The sequence below is a fragment of the Marmota flaviventris genome, chromosome Y (assembly GCF_047511675.1).
Source record: "Marmota flaviventris isolate mMarFla1 chromosome Y, mMarFla1.hap1, whole genome shotgun sequence".
Lineage (NCBI taxonomy): Eukaryota > Metazoa > Chordata > Mammalia > Rodentia > Sciuridae > Marmota > Marmota flaviventris.
The window spans coordinates 13362354-13389831 of record NC_092519.1 but is presented as its reverse complement, the minus strand read 5'-3'; the positions used below and the strand labels follow the sequence as shown (position 1 = coordinate 13389831).

General features: G+C 31.2%; 1 protein-coding gene across 4 annotated transcripts in view; it reads right to left on the bottom strand.

The window, feature by feature from the left end:
- LOC139703464 (ubiquitin carboxyl-terminal hydrolase 9X-like) overlaps positions 1–27478 on the bottom strand; it is a 119142-nt gene that overhangs the window by 78216 nt on the left and 13448 nt on the right. For all 4 annotated transcript variants that reach the window (XM_071606932.1, XM_071606935.1, XM_071606934.1 and 1 more), the window contains 9 exons: positions 19062–19207; positions 18534–18613; positions 16525–16637; positions 14871–15089; positions 9383–9498; positions 8945–9196; positions 8568–8706; positions 7114–7266; positions 6293–6397 (listed from right to left, as the gene is read on the bottom strand). In XM_071606932.1, coding sequence (XP_071463033.1) covers positions 6293–6397; positions 7114–7266; positions 8568–8706; positions 8945–9196; positions 9383–9498; positions 14871–15089; positions 16525–16637; positions 18534–18613; positions 19062–19207 — 1323 coding nt within the window. The remainder of the gene's footprint in view (positions 1–6292; positions 6398–7113; positions 7267–8567; positions 8707–8944; positions 9197–9382; positions 9499–14870; positions 15090–16524; positions 16638–18533; positions 18614–19061; positions 19208–27478) is intronic.

The following is a 27478-nucleotide window of genomic DNA, read 5'->3' as shown; positions in this document are numbered from 1 at the left end:
TATTTAAAAATCATGAATAAAAGAGATCAGGAAAGAAATAAAATATTTAGAAGTAAATGAGAATAAAGATAAAAACTGACAAATGACTTGACCTTTATTTAGAATAAAGGCCTCAGGAAACACAATTAGATAAATACAAAATGAACACAATTAAAAACAGATCTTATGGCTTGAATCATAGGATGATTAATTATTAAGAGTGAAATCCAAGAGGAAATACAGAAAGTGAAAGATCAGTTCAATACAGAATTAGAAATTCTAAAAAACAAAGCAAAAACAAAACAAAACAAAACAAAAACCCAAACAACCAAGCAGAAATCCTTGAAATGAAATAATCAACAAACCAAATTATAAATTTAATGGCAGGCATCATCAACAGAATAGACTACCTGGAAGACAGAATCTCAGGCAATGAAGACAAAATACATAATCTTGAAAATAAAATTTACCATTTGGAGAAGATGGTAACAATCCTTAAACAGAACTTCCAAGAAGTATGGGATAACATGAAAAGACCAAACTTAAGAAGGAGCAGAGGTATAAACCAAAGGAATGTTCAATCATTTCAAAGACACAATATTAGAAAATCCCTAAATCTAAAATGCAATGAAAAAATCAACTACAAGAGGCTTACAGGATCCCAAATGTACAAAATTATAGCAGACCTACACTAAGACATAATGCGAATGACTAAAATACAGAATATAAGGATAAAATCTTAAAGCCTGTGAAAGAAAAAAAAAAAGACATTGCATATAGGGCGAAACCAATTCAGATCTCAATTGATTTCTCAAGCAAGACCCACCTAAGCTAGGAGGTCCTGGATTAATATATTCTAAACTATTCTAGTTGTGGAAAAAGTTCATATCCAGCAAAATTAAGTTTCAGATTTGGAGATGAAAATAAAAACCTTCCATGATAAACAAGAGTTAAAAAAAATCCACAACTAGAAAGCCTGTATGTACTACAGAATATTCAACCAAATATTCCATGACAAAGTGTGGGGAGGGGAATGATAAAAACTAAGAAAAAATGATAAAAACTAGAAACAGTCTAATTTAAAACCAAAAATTAATCAAAAACCAAAATTTAATCAAAACAACAGAGAATACAAACCAGATCAATAATAACCTTGAATATTAATGCCATAAATTCATTAATCGAAAAACATAGCCTGGTAGATTGAATTAAAAAACAAGACACAACAAGATGCTGTCTCCAAGAGACTTACTTCGTAGAAAAAGATATCAAAAGACTGAAGGTGAAAGGATGGGAAAAAACATGACTCATATGGATTGTGTAAACAAGTTCCCTCGTGATATAAAATGAAGTGAACTTCAAGCTAAGATTAATCAGAAGATACAAAGAAAGACATTTTATATTACTTAAGAGAATTATATATTAGGAAGAAATAAGAATAGTAAATATTTATGCCCCAAATGATGGAGCATCTAACCCTTCCCCAAATCAAACAAACCCTTCCCAACTTCATGAATCAAATAAATAACATATAATACTGGGTGACTTTAACATACCTCTCTCACTCCAGGATAGGTATTCGAAATAAAAACCTAATAAATAAACTAATACAACTAAGTAATACACTCAGTAATTTAGACTTAATGAACATACATAGACTATTTCATTAATCTCAGCAGCACATGGATCCTTCTCAAAAATGGACCATATGTTGTGCCCAAAGTAATTCTTAGTAAATAAAAAAAAAATAGAGATAATACCCTGCATTTGATTAGATCATAATGGAATGAAACTAGAAATCAATGATAAAATAAAAAATAAAAGCTACTCTATGGACAGTAGGAAAAAAAAAATCAAGGATGAGAATATCAATATAACATCAAAATTTCTGGGACACTATGAAGTCAGTACTAAAAGGAAAATTCATTACATTAAGTTCATTTAATAAAATAATTAAAAAATCAAATAAATGACCTAACATTACCTCTCACAATCTTCAAAAAAGAACATAACACCCCAAAAAATAGAACAGTAGAAAATACAAAAAATTAAAATCAAAGCTGAAATCAATGAAACTGAAAACAAAAAAGAAACAAAACAAAATTAAAAGTTGATTCTTTGAACTAATTAAAAAAATTGATAAGTCCCTAGTCACAATAATAAAGAGAAAAAGAGAGAAAACTCAAATTACTAAAATAAGTGATGAAAAAGGAAATATGATGATGATATCACTGAAATTTAAGAAATAATCAGAAAGATTTTGAAAATTTATACTCAAATAAAATATAAAATCTTGAAGACACAGATAAATTTCTGGAAGCATATGATCTATCCAAACTGAACAAGAAGGACATACATAATTTAAACAGACCAATTTCAAGTAATGATATAGATTATGCCATCAAAAGCTTACCAACCAAGATTCTCAGTCAAGTTCTACAAGACCTTCAAAGAAAAATCAACACCAATATTCCTTAAGGTATTCCATGAAATAGAAAAGGAGGAAACCTTAGCAAAACCAGACAAAGATATGTCAAGGAAGGAAAACTTTAGACCGAATCCTTGATAGATGTATGTGCAAAAATTAAATAAAAATTTGGGTAAATCCCATACAAAACTATATTAAAAAGACATCGCACCATGATCAAGCAGTGTTCATACCAGGGATTTAGGGTTGGTTCAATAAATGTGAATCATTGCATCAATAGGCTTTTTAAAGAAAGAATCAGGAAAAGCATTTGACAAAATACGACACCTCTTTGTGTTCATAACACTAGAAAAACTAGGGAGAGTAGAAACATTGCAAAATTTCAACACTGTACATTACCCAAAGCCAGCTTAATTCTAGACAAAGAAATATGGAGAGTTACTGGAACAAGACAAGGATGTCTCTTCTTACCACTTCTAATCAACATCCTTTAAACTCAGCCAGATCAATTAGAGATAAGAAATTAAAGGGATACAAACAGGTAAAGAAGAACTCAAACTAGCACTACTTGACGATGACATGATTCTATATTCAGAAGATCAAAAAAATTCCACCAAGAACCTTTATAGACTAGTAAGTAAATTTACCAAAGTAGTACATTATAAAATCAGCACCCACAAATCAAATGCATTCCAATATATATGTGATGAATCCACTGAAAGAGAAATTAGGAAAACTATCCTGTTCATAATAGCCTCAAAAACAAAACCTTGAGAAATCTAAATGAGGTGAAAGGCCTCTACAATGAAAACTATAAAACAGTAAAGGAAGAAATTGAAGAAGTTCTCAGGAGATGAAAAGACCATGCTGCTGGACAGGCAGAATTAATATTATCAAAATAGCCATGTTACACAGATTTAATGCAATTCCAGATAGAAGAAAAAAAAGAGACATGCCCACATAAATATAGTTATCTCATAAATAAAGGCACCAAAACATACTTTTGGAGAAAAGATAGCCTTTTCAACAAATAGTGCTGGGAAAAATGGAAAGCCAGCTATAACAAAATGAAATTAACCAGTATTTCTCACCTGTACGAAGCTCAACTAAAGTTGCTCAAAGACTTAACCACTAGAATAGAGACCCTGTGCCGACTAGAAAAAGTAGGCCCAAATCTTCACCATATCAGCCTAGAATCTGACTTTCTTAATAAGACCCCTAAAGTGCAAACAGTAAAATCAAGAATCAATAAATGGGATGGAATAAAACTAAAATGTTCATGTTATATTTCCTTTGCTTGAAGAAGCAAAGAGCCTACAGAGTAGAAGAAAATCTATCACATGCACTTCAGATAGTGCATTAATTGATCTCTAGGATATATAAAGAACCCAAACAACCTAACACCAAGAAAACTAATAACCCAACCAATAAATGGGCTAAGGAACTAAAGATATTTCACAGAAGAACAAACATAATCAATCAATAAATATATGAAAAATGTTCACCTTTACCAATTATAGAAATACAATTCAAAACTATGATAAGATTTCATCTTCAGTCAGAATGGCAATCATTAAGAATACAGATAGCAATAAATGTTGGCAAGGATGTGGAGGAAAGGCACACTTACACATTGCTGGTGGGACTGCAAATTGGTACAACCACTCTGGAAAGCAGTATAGAGATTCTTCAGAAACTTGTAATGGAACCACCATTTGACCCAGCTATCCCACTCCTCAGTTTATATCCAAAAGACTTAAAATCAGCACACTACAGTGATGCAGCCACATCAATGTTAACAGTAATTCAATTCACAATAGCTAAACTATGGAATCAACCCGGGTGCCCTTCAACAGATGAACCGATAAAGAAAATGTGGTATATATACACAAGTATTACTCAGCTTTAATGAAATGATGTCATTTGATGGTAAATGAACAGAGTTGGAGAATAATAAGCCAATCCTAAAAAAACAAAGGCCAAATGCTTTCTCTGATACACAGATGCTCAATTACACAGGGATTAGGAGGGTGGGCTAGGGAAGAATAAAAGATTAGGCAGAGGGAACTTAAAAGAGGGAAGGGATATAAGGTTAGAAAGAACAGTAGAATGAATTCTTATTGAATTATTATTCTATGTGTATATATGACTGACCAGTGTAATTCCACATTATGTACAGTATGACCAGTGTAATTCCATATTATGTACAAATGAGAAGTTATTCTCCATTTATGTATTATGTGTCAAAAAGTATTCTACTACCTTGTATAACTAATTAGAACTAATCAAAAAAAGAAAGTAAATATATTAACAATTTATTGGAGACACATACATATACGAAACAGATATACAAGTATGCAAATTATAATGACACATCACAAGTCTTATATGTATAGAAAAAGTTAGTATCAGAATACTATCATTAAATGTAAAAAGAGACTTTCAAAAACAAATCGTAGTTTCTATGCTTAGTTATTTCTAGTTTAATACAGCTGGGGTAGAAGTTAAATCAAAAACACTTGAGAAACTATCTTTAAGTCAATATTTAGATATGTTCTGTGTATTTCTTCCTAAAAATATACCAATCTTCTTTTCCAAAATACAACTGGATTCTCAATTTTAGGATATCTTTTCCTTCCTAGTTTCTTTATATTAGGAAGTTTCTTTATATTAGGAACCTGTGAGCTAGGTTGTTCTAACTTGTTAATTTTCACTGCTATAAACTTAAAAGTAATTTCAGTTCATCTACTATGTATTTTATACATCAAAGGCATCTAATTTTCAGTTTGAGGTTAATACGCATAAATGCTAAAATAGTGAACATATAATCTGATGTACACATCCCAGATTTCCTCTAGGGTTTATTCAGAAACTTAATTGTTAGGTCAGAGGATGAGAAACAAAGGACAAATATCAAAACTATTTTCTAATATGGTCAGAATTAACCAAACTTTCTCCAAAAATGTAATCATGATTTTGAACCAAAAATCTTATTTTTAATTAATGGGTTAATGAAAATATTTGTCTAAGAACATATGGCTTTACTTTCATGATTACAAGTTTTCCAATCAACCTTATAAACTAGAAAGAGACTCATATACCACAGTGTCTTAAATAGTCATAACTTCAATGATAATATGATAATGCAGATATGACACCAGGAACTGTTGGTCTAATTTCATGTCATTTTTCATATGCCTTTTATACCCCAAAGAACTAGTGTTTTCTTAAATCTATTTTCTCAATACCTATTCTTTCCTTGGTTTCTACAGTTATTTAAACCTAAATCAAAATTAAAATTGCTAGAGTAAACTAACTAAAAAAACAACAGAATAAAAACTCTCAAGAGGCTGCAAGTATAAGAAAAATTATAAACCACTTGTGACTCAGTAGCAGAGTGCTTGCCTTACAAACGTGACGCACAGGGTTTGATCCTCAGCTCCATATAAAAAATAAATAAATAATAAAGATATTCTATACATCCACAACTGGGGGAAAAAAAAAGATATGGTTGAGGGGGCTGGGGCTGTGAGTTAGTGGCAGAGCGCTCACTTAACACTGGGTTCCATCCTTAGTACCTTATATAAGCACATAAAAATAAAGACATGCTGTCCATCTATAATTACAAAAAAAAAAAAATGATTGCAGGGGCTGGAGATATGACTCTGTTTTAGAGTACTTGTGTGGTTATGTATGAGTCACTGGATTCAATTTCTAGAACCACACAAAAAGTTATGACTGCTTTTGTACATCTCTGCAGTGAGCAGTTCTTCATCAGCGAGCCTTCAACAATATTTGTTAGGAACTGTGTTGATTTAAGAATAAACTAACTTATTAATTATTTAATTCCATGTAAAATGAAATGGCAATAACTAAAACTATTACCTTAAAGCAATCAAAAAGATGATCAAGCTGTTCAGGCAAAAAATCCCAAGCCAACTTTGCTAGTAGATCATGTACATTCTTCACAATGGCTTCATGTTTTCCTGCCTATGGCAAAAACAAAAGCAAATTAAAATCTTAGTTCATTATCTGACGAACATTCCTATCTTCTTCATCCGAGGTTAGAACAGAATTTTCAGTACTTTAAATGCCTTAGAACTGCCATTTAAATAAATGATTAATAAACTTAAGAAATTCATGTGAAAATTTTTAGTTAAACTTACATAAAATCAAGAGAAAATAAAGTAAAAATAATGGATTACTTTAAAATTAAAAACATAAATGTTCACTTGGTAAAGGTAAGAAAGAATATTTTCTTGGTTTGCTTTATTTAAAAAAAAACAAAAAAATTTTAGTGCTCAATGATACTCAAGAGATCCATGAATAGACACCCACCTTTTTAGATAATACAAAAATTATACATTAGTACTTCTGAAATCAGTTATTCTTATGAAAAGTTATAACTGCTACATATAACACCCAGGTATTTTAAAGTAATAGATTAATGTAACTCTTCTTGTGACATTAGCTTCTTTATATATTTCATAGAAAAAACTTCCAATTACAGATTTTTTTGTTTCATTACTTTATCATAGGTCTACTGTTTTATAAGATATTTAAACTTGATGAGAAAATTTGTATTAAAAAGTTCCTGGCAGGATGTATGAATACATAAAGAAAGTAAATTACAAGTCAAGCAATACGTATTTGCACGTCATTAAATAAAGACTGCCACATATTGTGTGTCTTAGAAAATTTCTTACCTGTGCTGCCCAGATATTATCAAGATCCTGTAATGTAAGAGCTTTTTCTTTAATCACAAAACGAAGAATCTTCTCTAGCTTTTCTACATACTGTGGTTGATGAAGACTATCTCGTAAGACTATGGATAGGATATTGTTTTGCTGTATCCATTCCTAAATGTAAGACATTCATTCATTCTGATACAGAAAGTGAAAATATTTTTAAAAGCGAAATAAAAACATGGTTCAGATTTCTAGGTAATTTGAAAAGAAACCCAAAAGCCCAATTTTGTACATGTTCATAAATTAAAATATATTAATAGGTTTAAGCATGGTTTTCATGAAAAATTGTTAAACATGAAAGATGATTTTGTAGAATTCAATTATGCACATAAAATGCTCACAAAGATGTGCTAAATTCACCAATTATAACTAACTTTACTGAATGTGCTTTTTTAATGCTCAATTAAGCAATTTTATAATGAAATTTAATTCTTCACATAATGATCCCATAATTAACTTAATGATCCCATAAATTAACTATAATTAACTATAAATTAACTGTAATTAATATATTACATCTCTCACACTATCTGAAAACAACCACTTTAAAATATTCAATCCCAGATTACCTGTAAAAATCACAATAAAAACACTACAGCAATGTCAAATTGCTTAAAACATTTTCTAAATACTCACTTTAGTATCCTTCAAGTATTAATAAAGTAGAATTCTGTTTGATAAAGCAAACAAATTGTACACACACATAAAACCTCACCGAATCACAGCCCATGTTAGTAAGTTACATACTAATTTCTCAATGTCAGCATACCTTTTATCACATTCACAATGGTTAACTGTCAGTTACCCTGTTAACTGAAAACTATTTAAGATAAATTTTGTTCTTTATAAATGGATCTATGGTACTGGCACATGACATACACTAAAAAATATGCTATATATACATGATTCATCTCAAAACTAAAATATAAATATCTGTATTACATAGTTTATTTTCAGTAAGTGACAGATATAATTTAAAAAATAAATTTAAAAATAAAATTAATTTTTCTTAAAATCAGGATAAAATATTAATTAATAAAGATTTATTCCACTCATTAAATTCTGAATTTTAAAACTTATGAATTGGGAATTCATTGCCAGGCCAACTCATTGATTAGATTCTGGATTACTCAAACCATTAAAGATCACCTCTATTTCAATTCAACTAAACAACAACATTACAAATGCACACAAACTTATTAGAAACACTCTTATTCAGCAATAAGTAAGTCTTCCAAATGTCCAATTACCCCTAACATTTCAAAAAGACAAATCATTTGTTAATATAAAGAAGTTTTAGGATTAAATAATCTTTACTCAAGTTTTGCTTTTGTTCATTTGAACAGAATTAGGTAATAACCTGGTTTTCTATAAGCAGATTGTTATTTACAAAAGAATAGACAGAAGCTTACTGCCATTCGATCAGCTGTCAACCACTCTTCCTCTTCAGAATTACCATGTCGATGTGTGTAATATGATACACTTGATATCACCTTATTAATTTCATTCAGTGCATTCATTTTTCCATTAAAAGAAGAAATTTGTAATAATCTGTAAGAGAAATCTGTAGTAAGTATCATTCTAAGAGTTAGAGAAATAATATATATTTTTTTAACATTTATTTTTTAAGTTTTTTTTTTTTTTTAAGGTGGACACAATATCTTCATTTTACATTCATGTGATGCTGAAGATTGAACCCAGTGCTTCATGAATGCTAGGCAAGCACTCTACTGCTGAGCTACAACTCCAGCCCCTGAGAAATAATAATTTAAGGCAGGAAATATCTTACCTAAGTATCATTTTTAATCTAAAAATTTCTAAATGTTTTACAGTTTCTTCTTGTCCTGGGATTCTTGAAGCTAAATTCTTCAGAGACTTAATAATCATCGAAAGGGCATCATTTTTTGCTTCATTCTTTGCTTCTTTTTTCAGTTCTTCATCAGTTAAATTTTCTAATAACTGGGGAACTATTTCTATAATTGGAATGAAGTATTTTTTCAATGTAGGTTGACTAAGAAACTCATAACATTGCCCAAATGGTCTGAAATAAGGAAAACACAAACTTCACTATTTAATTTCTTTAGTTTAAAAACTTAAAAGCAAAAACAAGTTACAATCTAAAAATGTATCAAAAACCCATCTTAGAAAACTGAAATTTCAATCATTTTCAAGGCAACATGAAAGCATTCTAGGCATTATATTGAAAATGTCTCAAAATAAAACTTACTTAATAAGAGCTGCAATTATTTGAATGTTTAATGCAGATCCATTAATAAAACGATCATGCAATATCTGGAACCCATTTATTGTGCCAAATTTATTAATGAGATCCACTAGCCAACCCTGTAACAAAGTTAATAATAGTTAATTCCCTTCTAATAAACAGTTACTACCTGAAATGCATGTCTAAAACAAACTAGAAAGACAATTTAATAAATCAGTTATATAAATTTTATCTTTAATACACACTCAAAAATTTGTAATATGGTCATACACATATTTATATAATCTTAACTTTATTATTTTGTCCTCTGCATCCTGTGAGTCAGAAGCAGAAGGCAATTATAGACTAGTTCATACAGGCAAAACTTGTACTAATTTTATCAGATGTATCTGGTGACCATAAATTAAGCAGCTTAGATCTCTGAATTAAGATGCAAAATGAACTTTAAAGTTAATAAATTAAAAAACAAACATAGTTTGTATTACAAGCTATCTTAAGCAGAAATAATTTTGTTATTTAAAACAAAAACATTTAAGACATCTGGAAAATACCAAATTAAAGGTAACATTTAAAGGACACACTGATTTAACTTAAGGTAGGATTGATATGATGAAAATCCAAATAATCTTTTTATTTGGTTTTGCAAAACCAAAACAGTAAGACAGCAGCTAAAGACAGATTAGGAAGCTCCTAAACCTCATTCCTGTAAAAAAGGTCTAAGAACTTTTAGAAATTAATAAAAAATGTATGGCAACCAAAAAAAAAAAAAACACAACCAAGAAAAAGTCATTCAAAAAGAACAGGGAATATTGTGGAAAAAAAAAACGATTACTATGGAGTGTTTTTACTTAATCTTGTTTCTCCCATTTTCCACAGAATTCATAGAAAGCAGTAGTTTGATCCCAGTTCCTTAACATGTAATAGAGAGAGCAGAGGAGACTGAATCTGCAACATTCTAAGCTGTGGGATGCCTGAGCAACTTGCCTTTGCTTCATGTAGGAAGTTAAAAAATTAGGCAAGGAGAATCTAGTCAGGAACCACCCCGCCCCCCCAAAAATACTCCAGAACCCTGGGAATGTACAGACTGACAAACACAAAAGTCAAGGCACAAAGAACAATTAGAGGTCAAGCTCTTACAGAAATTACAAAATTTAAAACAGCCATGAATATGATGACAGAGAAAAAATAACACAGAGCAAAGGCTTAAGACTCATGCTCAAAAATGTTGAAGAAAATCTTGAGCTTTCATTCTGGGCTGATTCAAAAGATTTCCCTGTACTAAACAAAGTTAAATCTCTATCTGGCAACAGACTTATTTGACACTTTAAATGACAGATATTTTCAAAGAGTTACAGGAAAACATGAGCCAAAGAACAAAAAATAATCAGGGAAAGTGACATAAACCAGCAACACAGACAGAATTAAAGAACTAAACAAATTCTGTGGACTAAAGTACTGTAAATGAATTCAAATTCAACCAGTGTGTTCAACAGAAAAGTCGAACAGTTAGAAATTAAAGACAAATCACTAATATCATTGAGGTTAATGAGTAAAAAGGCAATAGAATGAATAAAATGAAGAAATAACAAGCAATTTACCAAACATCTCAAAGAGGAAAAATAACCTTGAAGAGAACCTAAGAAGGTAAATGAAGAAAAAGAGCTAATATAATGTCAAAAATTTTGCCAAATTTGAGAAGACAAAGGTCTTTCTCTCCCCCCCACACACATGCACACACACACACACACACACCATGAACTCCACAAAGGACACACCGAAGATTCACATCAAGATAGATAACAATCAAGTCATCTAAAGAAAAAGAAAAAAGAAAGAAGTAACTCTTTCACATAATGTAATCTCAGTAAAATAACAACAGATTTCTAGCAGGAACCATATAGGGAGAGAAGAATCATGGATTAACATTAAAAATGAATTTGATATTTTAGGGACCAAGCATGAGGTGCTCATCAAATGTAGTCATTCTATCCTTTATTCTCAGCCTCCAGAACCTTAAGCCAAAATAAATCTCTTCTTTAAAAATCACCCAATCTCCCATATTCTGGCATAGCGGAAAGTAGACGAAAACATGTCATCAAAATTCACATCTACTAAAGGGAGAAACTATTCTATTTATATTAGTCAGAGACTTTAATACCCTACATTAATGGGTAGACCCTAGAGGGAAGATCAGTTTAAAAAGAAAGAGATCTTGAGATCTTGCACATACTATAGAATTAATGACTCTAATGACTCTCTCTCTACACACACACACACACACACACACACACACACACTACTATCATCCTTCTACAGCAGATTCTCATCAGGTCAATCTTTTTTTTTTTCCCCCTTCGGTACCAGGGATTAAACTCAGGGGCACTCGGACATAGAGCCACAGTCCCAGCCCTATTGGTATTATATTTAGAGACAAGCCTCACTAAGTCACTTAGTGTCGCACAGTTGCTGGGGCTGGTTTTGAACTGGTGATCCTCTTGTCTCAGCCTCCTCAGCCACTGGAATTACAGGTGTCTGCCAATGTGCCCAGCATACCAGATTAATCTACAGAATACACTGTGCCACAAAACAAGTATTAATAAACTTGTTCTTGCTTTTTTTGTGACACTAGGGATTGGACATAGGGCCTAGTACACACTAATCAAGTACTCTGCTTTTGAACTACAGACCAAACCTAAAGGTCTTAATAAATTAAAAATGACTTAAGTCACAGAATGTGTTTTTTTCAGAACACAATAGAGGGAAACAGAAATCATGAGAAGGAAAACTGGCGAATCTACAGATTAGCAAAAATTAAAATGACCCATATTAAATAATACATGGACCAAAGTGGAAATATACAGAAACTGAGACATCTGAGAAAAAAAAAAAGAAAACTATTTATTAAAACTTATGGAATGCAGCAAAGGCAGTATGAAGAGGAAAGCTGAGACATTAACATGCTTTTTAAAATAAAGACCTTGAATGAACAACTGAACTTTACACTTTAAGTAAATTTACATTGAAGGGGTAACGAAAGTTAAAGTGGCGGAAAAAAATAAAATAACACAGACAGGTGGAGAGACTAGAAAAGCAACACAGAAAAAAGTTAAGACCAAAATTTGATTCTTGAAAAAAGGTAAGAAAAATGGTCAAAGTTTTAGGTTAGAAAAATAACAAAGAAAATAAGAATAAAATTAAAATTTGGTACTGAAAAAAGGTAGAAAAAAGGCCAAATTTTTAATCTAAGAAAAAGGAGATTCAAATAAATAATTTCAGAATTAAGAGAAAAGCAGTACTAGAGATTCTATGGAAAGAAAAAAGATTACTACCGAGTACCATGATCTACTGTATTCAACTAAACTGGATTACCTAGAGTGGAAGAAGAATCTTTTAGAAATATACAACCCACAGAAAGCCTCATAAACAAACAAACAGAACATCTGAATAGACCCTCCATTATTGGGATAGAGACAAAATCCAATAATTATCAGACCAGAGGTCTTCAGTAGCAAATTCTACTGTAAATTTAAAGAACTGACAAAATTCCCTTATGTTCTCTTCTCAAAAATTGAACTCATGCTCAATGTTCAGTACAAACTGATATAGAAAAAAGACACAAGTAAAGACTAATTCCTCTTATGCACACTGACATAAAATTCTTAATTAAATGCTAGTAATACCATTCAAAGCACATTAAAACAATTACATACCTAACCAGGTGGGTTTTTTTTTTTTTTTCTGACTACAATGAATCTCCAACATGCAACTACCAGTGTGATATATCATGTTAACACAATGAAAAAAAAAAACACCTATATCATCTCTCTGACAAAGAAAAAGCAAATGATAAAACTCAACCCCTTGGTAATAAAAACACTAAACAGGAATGGTAGAAACTACCAAATATAATAATACCTGTATTTTAAAAAGTTCATAGTTAACATATTCAAAGGAAGATTAAAAAAAGCATTCTGCTCTATGATTAAGTATCAGCAAGAATACCCACTTTCATTATATCTATTCAATATAATAGCGAACTTCTTAGACATGAAAATTACACAAGAAAAGATAAGGTATCTAGATTGGAAAGGAAAAATGATCTCTGTTCCTAGAATTTTCTTTAAAGGGATTCTGTATCAATTTGTTTTACTTTATGGCTTCTATTTGTGTGTGCATAATTGTTTACATGCTAAAACTAACCCCCGTAAGTTTTTTTTTTTTAATGTTTATTAATTAAACAATCTAGTCAATTTGGCTTTGAGACACTAAAAAGCCTTTTAGTTTAGACATTAAAAAGTGACATTTTAACCACTGAGACACTGAAAGGAACAACTACAAACCTGGAAGCTTCTTTTATATTCTTTCAGGATAGTTCAGTTCTTTTGGCTATTTTCCTTAATTTTGTAATGTAAAATAGTTCCTACTTTCTACTCTGCTTCTTTAAAATAAGCTAAAATTTTGGTTATTAAAAGCAGACTTATCTTCTATCTGAAGTAAGATTACTTACTTAACATTCAGATGATGATCAACACTAAGATTTACTCTTAAGAAATCAAGTGCACTGAAAGAAATGCCTAATGGAAAATTCAAGAAAAACAATAAAAATACTTTTTTAAAAATCTCGGTTATTTTTAAAAAATAGCAACAAACCAAAAACACTTAACCACTGAATGATATTCCCAGCCCTTTATTATTTTTTTTTCATTTGAAGACAAGGTCTTGCTATGTTGCTAAGATTAGCTTTGAACTTGTGATCCTCCTGCCTCAGCCTCCCAAGCTGTTGAGGTTACTGGCTTTCATCACGATGCCTGGCAAAATGGTAAAATTTTTATATTATTTTTAAAATTTTATTTTTGGTACCAGGTATTGAATGAGGGGCACTCAACCACTGAGAAACATCCCAGGCTCCACCCCCTTTTAAAAAAAAAATACAGAGTCAGGGTTCTCACTGAGTTGCTTAGTGCCTCACTGGTTGTTGAGGCTGGCTTTGATCTTGTGATCCTCCTACCTCAACATCCTGAGCCACTGGGATTATAGGCATGCACCACCGCACTAATTTATTATGTTGTGTAAATAAATATCTTCTGCTCTTTTAAAAATGCACACCAACACACACAAAACACAGTGAACACAATATACAGTCAATGCTTGCTATTTACAATAGTTATATTCGTATAGTCAGTATGAATAATTAATTAATAATGAAATATTTCTCTTGCATAAAAACAAGGTCAGGATCCATCAACCTATCAATACATAATAAGCTTTTTTTAGCATGAATTATAATGTTACTAATCAGGAGTTCAATGTGATTAAATAAATCAAAAAGCATATTTTAAGATAGAAACCTACATAAAACAAGGTTATATACTGACTGGTTCATCATTATGTTAATGGAAGTTTTTATCACTAATGGTCCATGGCAAGTGCAAAAAAAGTGTTTAGTATTTAAATTTGAAAAACAAAACAAAACAAAAACAAACCAACACACTTTTGGTGATCGTGGATCTGGAGAATGGGCAAAGAGTTCATCTTCAGGCAACTGAACACTTGAGGAAACTGATTCACATGGACGTGTACCATTGTAGATATGAAATTTGCAATGTGGATTTAAAGCCAGGGCAAGAAGTTCTAGAAGTGGAAACCAGTCTTGGGACAACTTGGCCACACAGAGCTCCACAAGGCGATGGGTATTGTTAATAATACATCTCTGTTAAGTGGTGAGAGAAGGAGATATGATTTATATGATATGATTTATAATGAGGTAACTCTGCAATTTTAAGCACAGAAATTATTCTATCTTGTTAATAATCATCTTTCTTCAACTTCTGTATTAATCATCTAACTTCTACTTAAATATGATCAAAACAATATATAGTAAAAATAAATTTCATTACAAAATTTTAAAGCTAATTTCTTTTTTTAATATTTATTTTTTAAATTGTAGTTGGACACAATATCTTTATTTATCTTTTTATATGATGCTGAAGATTGAACCCAGGGCCTCACACATGCTAGGCGAGCACTCTACCACTGAGCCATAAACCCAGCCCAAAGCTAAACTTCAAGGGCTTTTTGTATCACAGCTTGTCTGTCTACTTTATTTTCATAGGTTACAACTTATAAGCAGTATCATCTCTTCCTTACATTTTCTACAGGCAATAATTCTAAAATCTCAACATTTAAGGTTGTCAAATATCCATGATAAAGAAAATCTGCAACACAATTCTCTATTCAATCGTCACTGATCATCTTATTTCTGTATCTTAAAAGTTATGCATCAATTTGGAATAAGTCAGCATTTATATAGAGATCATGGTCATTTTATAGAAAATGTTCACATTAAAGTATATAAGATGAGCTAATATATGTATACATATAAGTTTCATAACTTTTGATTAATTGCTTTTATAAGTAAGAATCAGACCTGGAATAATTACAGCAATTCATTAAAACCCCACATTTTCCACCTTTAAAATCTGGAGTGTAAATGCAATCTTATCTGGAATGTGAAGAAAATCTCAAAATCTATGGTGATTTGCATTATATTTGTTGTAGACAAAAGGAAATACTTTATCACTTATAGTTCCATTAGAAAATATTACCCACCTAAGAATTCTTAAATTTTATTTCACATTTTTGGTATGAAGCTGTAGCTTCAATCCACACTAAAAACTTGTGTGAGCACCAGTTTGTGGTCTAAATTTCTAAGGGATACTATCTTTTCCCTTTCTACCAAGTGTCATATTTCCTTGACACTTCTGCATATTGTACTACATTTGCAACAAAGATTATACATTTTGCTGTCCCAGCTATACTAAGTTTCTACTATTTTATTTTCCATCTTGGATATCTTTCTGCTGCATGACTAACAAGCCTTATAATCTACACCACTCTATTTTGAAAAAAATATATTGTGTTGTGTATAAGATTACAAGGCACCTGGAATTCCAGATGACAGTTTAAACAAGGTATCTAACTCAAAATCTCAAGCTTATTCTAATTATACATATCAGAAGACCAATATGTCTATCAAGCCTAGGAATATGTATAACATAAAGGTAATCAACAGTAATATTTTCCATAGACAAATGCACAGGGATTCATGTAAATCTGAATCTCAAAAAACATGTACAAAAACTCACATGAATTTCAAACTTCCATCCACTCACTGCCTCATCCATAAGGATTTTAGTGAACGATATTGTTAGCCCATCTCGAAAGAAACGCTGACATGCTTCACTTTTAACATCAAGCCCTAAGAAAAGGTTAAAACATTAAAGTACATTTAACATAAAAAAAAAAGCGCCTGACCAATTACATGATTAAACATAATAAACAGAAGCTTCCAATTCATAATTAGCATTATAGCTTTTGAAATAAGGTATTACATTATCATAAAGAGATTTACTAGAAAGGAGAAAACTGGGATTTAGAAAAAGAAATATTACATTTAATGAACTGTGTAGGACCTCATGAAATCAAGTATTATGATAATGAAGGATGTTTCAAAATGATACTAGACACATTAAAAAAGGTTACTTGTAGATAATCAGAATGATTTAAGAGATGACTTCTTTACTATTTTAAATTTCATTTGATGCAAGAAAAGCCAAGTATCATTTACAGTTTCTGTTCACTTTTATTATTTAGGACCTAGCAAATACTGAGGACATATATCCTTAATATTTGCTGAATTAGTGAATTCAAGCACACATTAGGTAAAAAGAAATCTGAGCGGTAAGAAAACATTACTAATCACGTAAAATATTTTCATAGGTCACAATTTTTATAAGATCAAAAGTAAAATATAGGCCAGGCACAACAGCAAACATATGTTATTCTCAACTCCAAAGACTGAGGCAGGAGGATGGTTATGTAAGTTCAAGGCCAGCCTCCTAAAGCCTTGGGCAATTTTGTGGTAAAGTTCCCTGAGTTTAATTCTCAGTACTAAAATAATGAAAACGATAATAAACACAACAGTCCCTAAGTGACTCAAAAACAATCATTAGTTAAAATAATACCATTTAATTTTGCTTTAGTCAAATTTAGCAACATATGAACTTCAACAAACTTCCAGAGACTAAATATTACTGATGTTTCTTTTAGTTTTTAAGGCTTCAAAACAGTAAGAGTTATTATAAAACTGGTCATCTGATTACAAAAATACCTAATATTAGAAAAAGTCATCAAAAATTGTCCATTCTAAAAAATTGCTTTTACTTCTGGCTAACAATAATAAAAAAAAAATACTGCATTTTTTCTTTCTTTGACTGCTTTACCTTTCAGTAAATTTTCTTAGTGAAAAAATATCTAAAAACCCTTTTTCTTTGTATTTAAAAAGGGAATGTTTATGTAATTTATTACGCATAAAAATGCAACACTAGTGAAATTGCAATTCTCACCAAAAAATTTATGGGTTCTCTACTAGTACATGTCCTTTGATTAACTAGCAATCCAGAAAGCCATTAAATGTCAAATTTTGGCAATTTCTACTGAAACTATTTGCAAACTAATATTTTTTCAACTTTCTTACATGCAAGTTGCTGAAGATATATGAATCACACAACAACCCTTAGGTAACACATGAAAATCGTGAAATAATCTTTGATACATTAATTCACATAATAGATTTTTAAAAATCCACTATGTTCTAGAATACTTAACTTGTGAATATACTCATCACCCCCCCTTTGAAAATCGATGAAATAATAATCTTTATAAAAATATAAAAATTTGTATAAAATCCTACATAAAAATTTAAATGATTGAGATTATGAGGGGCAGGGGATGTAGCTCAGTAGTACAGTGTCTGTACATTGTATATGAGACCCTGACTTTGGGTTCAATCCCCAGAACAGGAATCATTAAAAAAATAATAATAATAATAAATAAATACAAACCACATATTCTAAGGGTTTTCTAAAGGTTTTTCCTCAATTCTTGCTTCCAGTAAGTGACTGTATATAACCATATGTAAAATAAGTCTTATCAAAAAGCCTAATGATATACCATAGGTGAGGAATAAATAATACCATAAGTTTATAATAAAAATAATACAATAACTTTATAATAAAAAAGCAAAGCTTTTGAAAATAATGTTGAAGTACATACAATAGCACATGTTATGAATAATGTAACATCTAACACTCACCTTTTTTACTAAGCTCAATAGCAGCTTCTAAAAGCACTTCTAATTCCCCTTTAGGCAAAACAGGAACCACCCATCGAGGCCTAAGAATTATTATAAAATAAAAAGATGCTTTACAGGTTTAGTACTAATCAAACACTATAAGTAAGTTACTATGAAAGGAAAAACCTATCTATATTATACTCACCATAGTTTTTTTTTTTCCCTTTTTATCTACACATGGAATTATCTTCTTTTTATCTACACATGAAATTTTTTATGGCATCACACCCCTCCAGAAATACACTGAAAAGGGCCACAATATCCAATTTGAAATTTTACAATTATCATTATCATTCAGTTTTTCAAATTCAAAGGAATGTCTGCTTTACGAAGTATTTGGCTATGATCAAAACATTAAATCAATTAAGAAAATAGCCAAGACTTTTAAAATTCTGCCATGTTTCCTTTTAATTCTGGTTGCAAAGATGATAGCAAGTAGTTTGTGCTTCTAGTGCATCCATTATCAAAAAAATATCAAAACAAATGCACCTGTTGATCATGTCATCCAACTTTGCTAAGTCAGTGTGTGGAAATGCAGGTTCCTCCTCTTCATGCTGTGGGGGAGCATCACCTTGACCGTGTTCATCTGGAGGAGTTGCTGGGGAATTCTCATTGGAATAATCAGGTGATGAAATCTTAATTAAAAGTTAAATAATCCACTCAATTTCTAAAACATTTCAACATTAAACAATTCAGAAATCATAGATTAAGTAAAATATTATCTTTTTTTAATTTTCTAATATGTCTTTCTGAATGTATAATACAAATGGGATAACACTGCTTACTCCCCATGCCCTACCTATTTCTGGTCATCACAGAATCTTTCCACATGATTATTAGTGGCTATGTAGTATACTATATGAATTAACCCAATTAAAAATTGAGAACATTGTTTTCATAATGACTCTATTGATATAAACACAACAGTACTTGCCTTTCTTAATAACAAATCTTTGAGATAAATCTCAATTTTGTCTTCTTAAGCATAGCATCCTAAAAATATAAACATTAAATTGATAGGATAAACAATTCCTGGGGACAGATCATATAGATCAAAAGTTAATTGCTTGTAAATTTAAGCATCTAGGTTTGGTCCCCAGCATTTCCCAAACAAAACAAACTTTATTTCACAACTTTGTAGTATTTTCTCAATTTATTTTGATTTATTATTGAGTTTGACTTGGCAGTGTAATCAATTTATTCTGTAGGCACATACTTGCTTTTATTATTGTAGACTTTTAACAAATTTCTTTCAAAATTCTAAACCCCTTAATTATAATCAAGAGTTTTTACACAAAATGTTGTAACTATGGATTACAGGTTCTTTTGGCCATAACTTTGTTCTTTGTCAGTGATCTCTTTCAGAAATCCACAAGTAAAAGCAACTGACAAAAATTAACAAAAGCAACAGCATTAACTAACACATCAGTGTTGGAGAAACCAAAATACTCAATGTTAAGAACAAATGCCCTTTTTTACAAATATTATTTTCAAAAAACAGTGAATTGAAATGTGTCTGGAGGAGACAACACAGAAGCAGCTTTATTTCTTCTAAAATGTTTTGTAGAGTTTGCCTGTGAAGGAATCTGGGCTTAATTTTTTTTTTTTTTTTAACTAACAAATTTTAAAAGTGTTCTAAGTTAGTTTTCTTATACAAGTTATATATTTCTTTTTTGTGAGATTTTTTGATAATTTGAATCTTTTAATCACTCAATGTTCTTTAATAGGCAAACAGACAAACTATGATACAAATCACTACTGAGCAATAAAAAGTAGTTAAATATATATAATAAGTTGCTGTATTCAAACAAAAAAAGTTTGACTTAGATGGAAGGAGAAATGTCTAGAAATATTTAATCTTCACTAAGTTAAGAAACAGGAGCAACCTGACAAAATCTGAACCTTTGTAAATCCTGAGGGTAGGACTTGTGGAGGAAGGAAAGGCTGATGATATAAAGCTAAGTGATAAAGGGCAAGGTATACTTAAGACCTAGAAGTTAACCCAGATTATGCAAACAAAAACAAAAACAAAAAAGTCACTTAGGTATCTAGATGGGCATGAACATAATTTTTTGTTTTTACTCCAGGAGTCTAACTGAATTCTCACAGTGAGATAAGAAAAGTCCTTTCATTTCCAGTTGGGTGAGATACAATATGTAGACATTCAGTAATATGAAGTGCATTTTGTTCTCTTAATAAGCTTGCCCTCCAGAGAAATGAACCTTCTAAGGTTTTATCAGAGCCTAAGTGACCTGGATATTGAGAAAAACAAAACTATAATATTCAGCTTGAGAAAAAGAAAATTCCCAGTTCTAGCTCCCTTAAGGCACTTGGGATGGGAAACCTGAAAAACATCTGTGAATACACAAGGACACAGGCTTAGACTATGCTAAGCCTTAATCACGGAATTATGTACTGGTTCCTTCTCTTTTCCCCAAATCTATTATTATAGTGGTAAAGATCTTGTTACTAAAGTTCCTTTTTTTGGTGGTAGTGGCGCAGGTGGGGGTTTTATGGGGACTGAACTCAGGGGCACTTGTCCACTGAGCCACATCCCCATCTTATTTTGTATTTTTTTACAGACAGGATCTCACTGACTTGCTTATTAGTGTCTTGATTTTGCTGAGGCTGGCTTTGAACTTGAGACTTTCCTGTCTCAGCTTCCCAAGCTGCTGAGATTTACAGGTGTGTGCCATCACGCCCAGCACCAAAGGTTCTTTTTACACATTATTATATTAAGTCACTTTTTGCCCAAATGTCATGGCATACTGAAGGACAAAAATAGTTGAAAAACACAGCAACATCAAAATCAGTCTCAAAATGACAGGGATTTTAAAATTTACCAGAATGGGAATTTGAAATAACTAGTTTTTAATATAAGGGATCTAATGAATAAAGTAGACAACAAGAGGAAATATATATAGGGAAAATAAGAAGAGAAATTCTAAAAAAGAATTTAGATCAAATGATAGAGATAAGAAATACTGTAATGGGAATACGCTCCCTTTTATGGGCTGGACTTCTAATACTGAAAAGCAGAGGATAAAAGCGAATACAAATTTAAAAAACATGGGATAACTATAGCTACCAAAGGTACAACATGTAATAGGAAGAACAGAAGGAAAAGAGAATCCAATGAAGAAATAATTATGGAAAATTTCTGAAAGTTAATGTCATAAAAAACCCTCAAAGATTCAGGAAGCTCAGAAAACACTAAGCATTTTGTTTTCTTAATAGGCTTTAAGCAAGCACAGAAGCTTTCTATGGTTTCACTTTCTCAAAGTCAACAGTGAAAAAAATGAAAAATTCCAGAAATAAAGAACCCATCAGCTTGAATCACAAGCCCTCTGACAGGATTAAATCTTGCAATCATTAGTCTCCTTCTCAACTAGAAAGAGGATTAATGCAAGAAGGATGGGAATGTTGTAAAATACTCTTGACACGAAATAAAAATCAAATCATATTGAAAAATATCCCTTTCAGTAGCAAATAAAAATTGTGGTAAATAAACAAAAATTTTGTATTACATAAAATTAAATGAGCTCATATGAACCCCATATATCTTTACAACCAAATCGAAGATCCCAAATAAAATTATGACTAACTGTAATTAATTCAAAAGAAATTTAATTTTCTACGCCTGGAATGTATGCCTCAAAACAAAGATAAATTCTGTTGAACAGGGAAATTAGTTCTTTTGTATTTTAAAATGACGAATTATAAATTTTTTGTATTATCTTTTCTTTGATGTTATTTTTGTTCCCTCTCATTACATACTATAGAATATGTACATCAAGTTAGTTATTTTTGTATGATATTTAAATATAAAATGTTACGATATGTTGTTTATGACATTTTTAATAAACCTTGTACTTATTCGGTCAAAAAAGTTAATTAGTGTAATGCATAACATAGACAAACTAAAAACACAAGACATTAACAGATGCATAAAAAGTACTTAGCAAATCCAACATCTATGATGATCAAATTTTCAGTAAATTATAAATAAAGCACAACTTTCTCAACATAAATACAAAAATACTACAGCTAACACCATAATTAATGCTGCAAAACTATAAAATTTCCTAAGACAAAATTCAAGAAACATGTTCATGCTCAATCTTATTCAATAACATAAAATTATAGTTAATAAAATAATACAAAATAAAAAAGAAATAAAAATGAAAATTAATTAGGAGAAAGATGATGAAACTATATCTTTGCTATCAACATGACTATAAAAATTCTCTAAGAACTAACAAAAATAACTCAATAATTGAAACTAGTATCGCAAAAGATGCAGAATCCTAGCTGGGTGTGATGGCACACACCTATAATCCCAGCCGCTCTGGAGGCTGAGACAGGAGGATCAAGAGTTCAAAGCTAGCTTCTGCAATGGTGAGGTTGACCCAGTCTCTAAATAAAATACAAAATAGGGCTGGAGAGGTGACTGAGTGCTCCTGAGTTCAATCCCTGAACCCGGCTCCTTGATTAATATACAATGTCAAATCTAGTATTATTCTAGAAATTAACTATAGAAATTTATAATTAAATATACAACACCATATGCACTACCACCTGAAAAAAAACCGTAAAACTTAAATATTTAACAAAACAAGTACAAGACATACATGAGAAAAGCACAACGCCATATATACAACTTTCTGTTAAAGGATATCAAAGAAGAACTAAATAAATGAAATTTCCATATTCATGGATAAGAAGTCTCTATTATAAAAAATATTTAACTCTTCCCAATCTAAATTCAGTGGAATCAAGAAAAATTCCGGGCTGGGGATGTGGCTCAAGCGGTAGCGCACTCGCCTGGCATTTGTGCGGCCTGGGTTCGATCCTCAGCACCACATACAAAGATGTTGTGTCTGCCGAAAACTAAAAATAAATATTGAAATTCTCTCTCTCTCTCTTAAAAAAAAAAAAGAAAAAGAAAAAGAAAAATTCCAGCAAATTATTTTGTGGATTATCAAATAAACTCATTTTTTAGTTTATTTGGTGACACTGAATAACCAACATAATGTTCAAAGGGAAAAACAAAAAATCAGAGGGACAACACTTCTGCACTGTAAGATTTACTATAAAGCAATAGTATTTAAAATAGTGTAATATTTGTGTAAAAAATAGAAGACTTCATTAAAAATTAAAAAAAAACTTGTGCTATGAGAGATACTGCCAAGAGAATGAGAAAACTAATGTCTGCAATCATCAAAAAGTGTTATCTAAAATATACAAGAACTATTTTGCTTTATTTTGTGGTACCAAGCACTGAACATTATAATGCTCTGCCAATTAGCTACATCTCCAGCTCTTTTTGTTTATTTTGAGAAACAGTAAGTTGTTTGAACTTGTAATCCTCCTGCTTCAACCTGGCTTACACAGAACTCTTAAAATTAGTAAACAGGTCTTTTGTTGTTGTTTTAAAATAAACAAAAGAGCTGAACAAATAAATCCCCAAAGACAGCATAAAATATGACAAATAACTATATTAGGAGATGTTTAGCACCATGTTACACAAAACACGTTACAGCAAATCGCCATCTGTGACAATAAAGTTAACATACACAACTATTAGAATGGCCAAAATTAAAAGCAGTAAAAAGAGATATTACAATTTTGAGAAATAGAAATTCTTTCATTCCTTGAGTGAATGAAAAAAGATAGAGCCCTCTGGGGACACAGTTCCGAAGTTTTTTAAAATAAAACTCAATATACTCTTACCCTAAGATCTAGCAATCATGACCACTAGTAATCAATCAAGTGAACAAAAAATTAAGTTCACAAATATCTTACATTCAGAGCTTTAAAACAGCATTAATTAAAATGGCCCAAAGAGGGAGATTACCAAAATGTACTTCAATAAGTAAATGGATAAATTGGAAGGCTACATATTGTATATCTGTAAATACAAAACATTCTGAAAAAGGCCAAACTAGAGAACATAATAAAAAAAATTAGTGATTAGGATTTAGAGAATAGAGGGAATAAAAAAGAAAGAGAAACTAGGTATATGACAAAACTCAGAATATGTAATACACAAAGTAAAACATGATGAAACATAGACTTAGGGTGATAATGATGTGACAATGTGTCACTGTGACAACTGTCCTACTTTTTTTAATATTTAAAATGGCATCATGGATTTCACAGGTATTAGCAACAGGAAACAACAAAAATGAATGCATAAAAAAAACAATAGGAGACATATCACACTATATTAAGGCACCCCCACACATCCAAAATGTGGTATATATTTGTACCAATATGTGAAAGGTACTTTTCTACTCTGTGGGTAGAAGAATCAGAAGGAAATTAACATATCTCTACATAAACATTAATGGAAAATTATCAAGAAAGGAGCCTTATTAAAAAAAAAAAGTTTTTAAGCTATAGATGGACATAATACTTTTATTTTATTTGTGTGGGACTGAGCATCAAATCTAGTGCCTCCTACATGCCAGACAAGCACTCGACCACTGAGACACAATCCCAGCCAAGGAGCCTTATTGTTGATTTAGGTACATTTTATAGGTTCAAAATAATACCCATCTGACTGAACAACAAAATGAAATGGGCAAGTTCACAACTATCAGTGATTCTCAACAAGTTAAAGAAAACAACAACAATAAAAAAAATCAGCAGACTTAAAGCAAAATAAGACAAAACCACACATCTACCTTGACAAAGGTGCCAAAAACATACTTGGAGAAAAGACAGACATTTTAAAAATTGTGCTGGGAAAACTAGTTATCCATATGTATAAAAATGAAAGTTGAGCCTTATCTCTTTGCCTGTACAAAAATCAACAAAAAGATCAAAGAGCTAAGAATTAAATCACAAACTATGCAACTCTCAGAAGAAAATGTAGCACACGGACATAGGTAATGACTTTGTCAAGAGACTCCCAAAGCTCAGGAAATAATGCCAAAAGTTAATAAGTGGAATGGCATCAAATTAAAAACTTCTACACAGCAAAGGAAATAGAACCTACAGAACAGGAGAATGTCTTTGCTAGTTACTCTTTTGGCAAAAGATCAATATCTAGAATATGTAAAGAACTCAAAATGTTTTCTCGGACTATACCCAAAGGACTTAAAAACACCATACTACAAAGACACAGCCACATCAGTGTTTACAGCAGCACAATTCACAAGAGCTAAACTGTGGAGCCAACCTAGATGTCCCTCAGTGGATGAATGGATAAAAAAATGTGGCATTTATATACAATGGAATATTACGCAGCACTGAAAATGAACAAAATCATGGCATTTGCAGGTAAATGGATGGCTTTAGAGAAGATAATACTAAGTGAAGTTAGCCAATCCCCCCAAAACAAATGCCGAATGTTTTCTCTGATATAAGAATGTTTTCTCTGATATAAGCGAGGGTGACTCATTTTGGGTAGGGAAGAAGAGCATGGGAAGATTAGATTAATTCTAGATAGGGAAGAGGGGTGGAAGGGAAAGGGAGGGGGAAGGGGATTAACAAGGGTGGTGGAATGTGATGGTGATTGGGGCCAACATACCTTACATACAAACAGAGATGAAAAATTGTGGTATATAGGTATATTAAGAATTGTAATAAAAAAAGAGTACATGTATAATGGCATAAGTTAGCATGAACATACTGTATGTACAGAGATACGAAAAATAGTGCTCTATACGTGTAGTAAGGATTGTAATAAAAAATAAAGAACTCAAAAACTATACCAAAAAAAAAAAATAATGCTGGGGAGCATATGGAGAAAGAGGAATACTTTTATACTGTGGTTGGAGTGTAAGTTAGTACAATTACTGTGGAAATCAGTAAAAGGCACCTCAAAAGACTAGGCATGGAATTATATATGACCCACATACCACCAAATACCACTTCTTGGGAGAATCTTACTACAGTGATACATGAATACCTATGTTATAGCAGCACAATTCATAATAGCCAAATTATGGAACTAGCCTAGCTGTCCATCAATGGCTGAATGAAGGAAGAAAATGTGATGTTGTACATGATGGAGTTTTACTTAACTATAAAGAAAAATGAAATTATGACATTTGCTGGAAAATGGACAGAACCATACACTTAAAAGGTTAAGCTCGTATGTTTTCTCTTGTAAGCAGAAGCTAGAGAGGAAAAAGAAAGATAGGTGGAGAAGATCTCATGAAAATGAAAAAAAAAGATCAGTAGAGGAAAGGTACCAAGGGGTGGGGAAGAGGAAGTGCTAGGGAATGACTGTGGCCAAATCATACAGTTATGTGTTGTGGTATGCACAAATACTTAACAACAAATCCTATCAGTATGTTCAATTATAATGCACCAATTAAAAAATGTGGAGAAAAAAGTTCAGTATACTTTAAGCAAAACAACACATCAAAAAAGCATATACAGGGCCGAGTTACTGCTCAGTAGTAAGAGTGCTTGACTAGCATGTGTGATTCGATCCCTAGCACCACACGAAAATAAATACAATAAAGGCATTTTGTCCACCTACAACTAAAAAAAAAAATTTAAAGCACATACAGCAAATTGTTAATGACATAAATGAATGCATGTCATTATACTTTTTTGGAGACTCATGAAACTGTATTAATTATATATGCTATATCATGCCACAAGTCTCAACAAATTGTCTAAGTATAACATAACACTGTATTCTATCAACAAAGGAATTAACCCATAAGACAGTAACAAAAGAAATATCCTAAAAAACCCTCAAATGGGGCTAGGTTTGTGGCTCAGTGATAGAGTGCTTGCCTCACACATGTGAGGCATTAGATTTGATCCTCAGCACCACATAAAATAAATAAAACAGAGTCCATCTACAACAAAAAATATACTATAAAAAAAAAAGAAAATCCTCAACCCTCAAAATGAAACATGTTTTATCTAAAAATATTCTT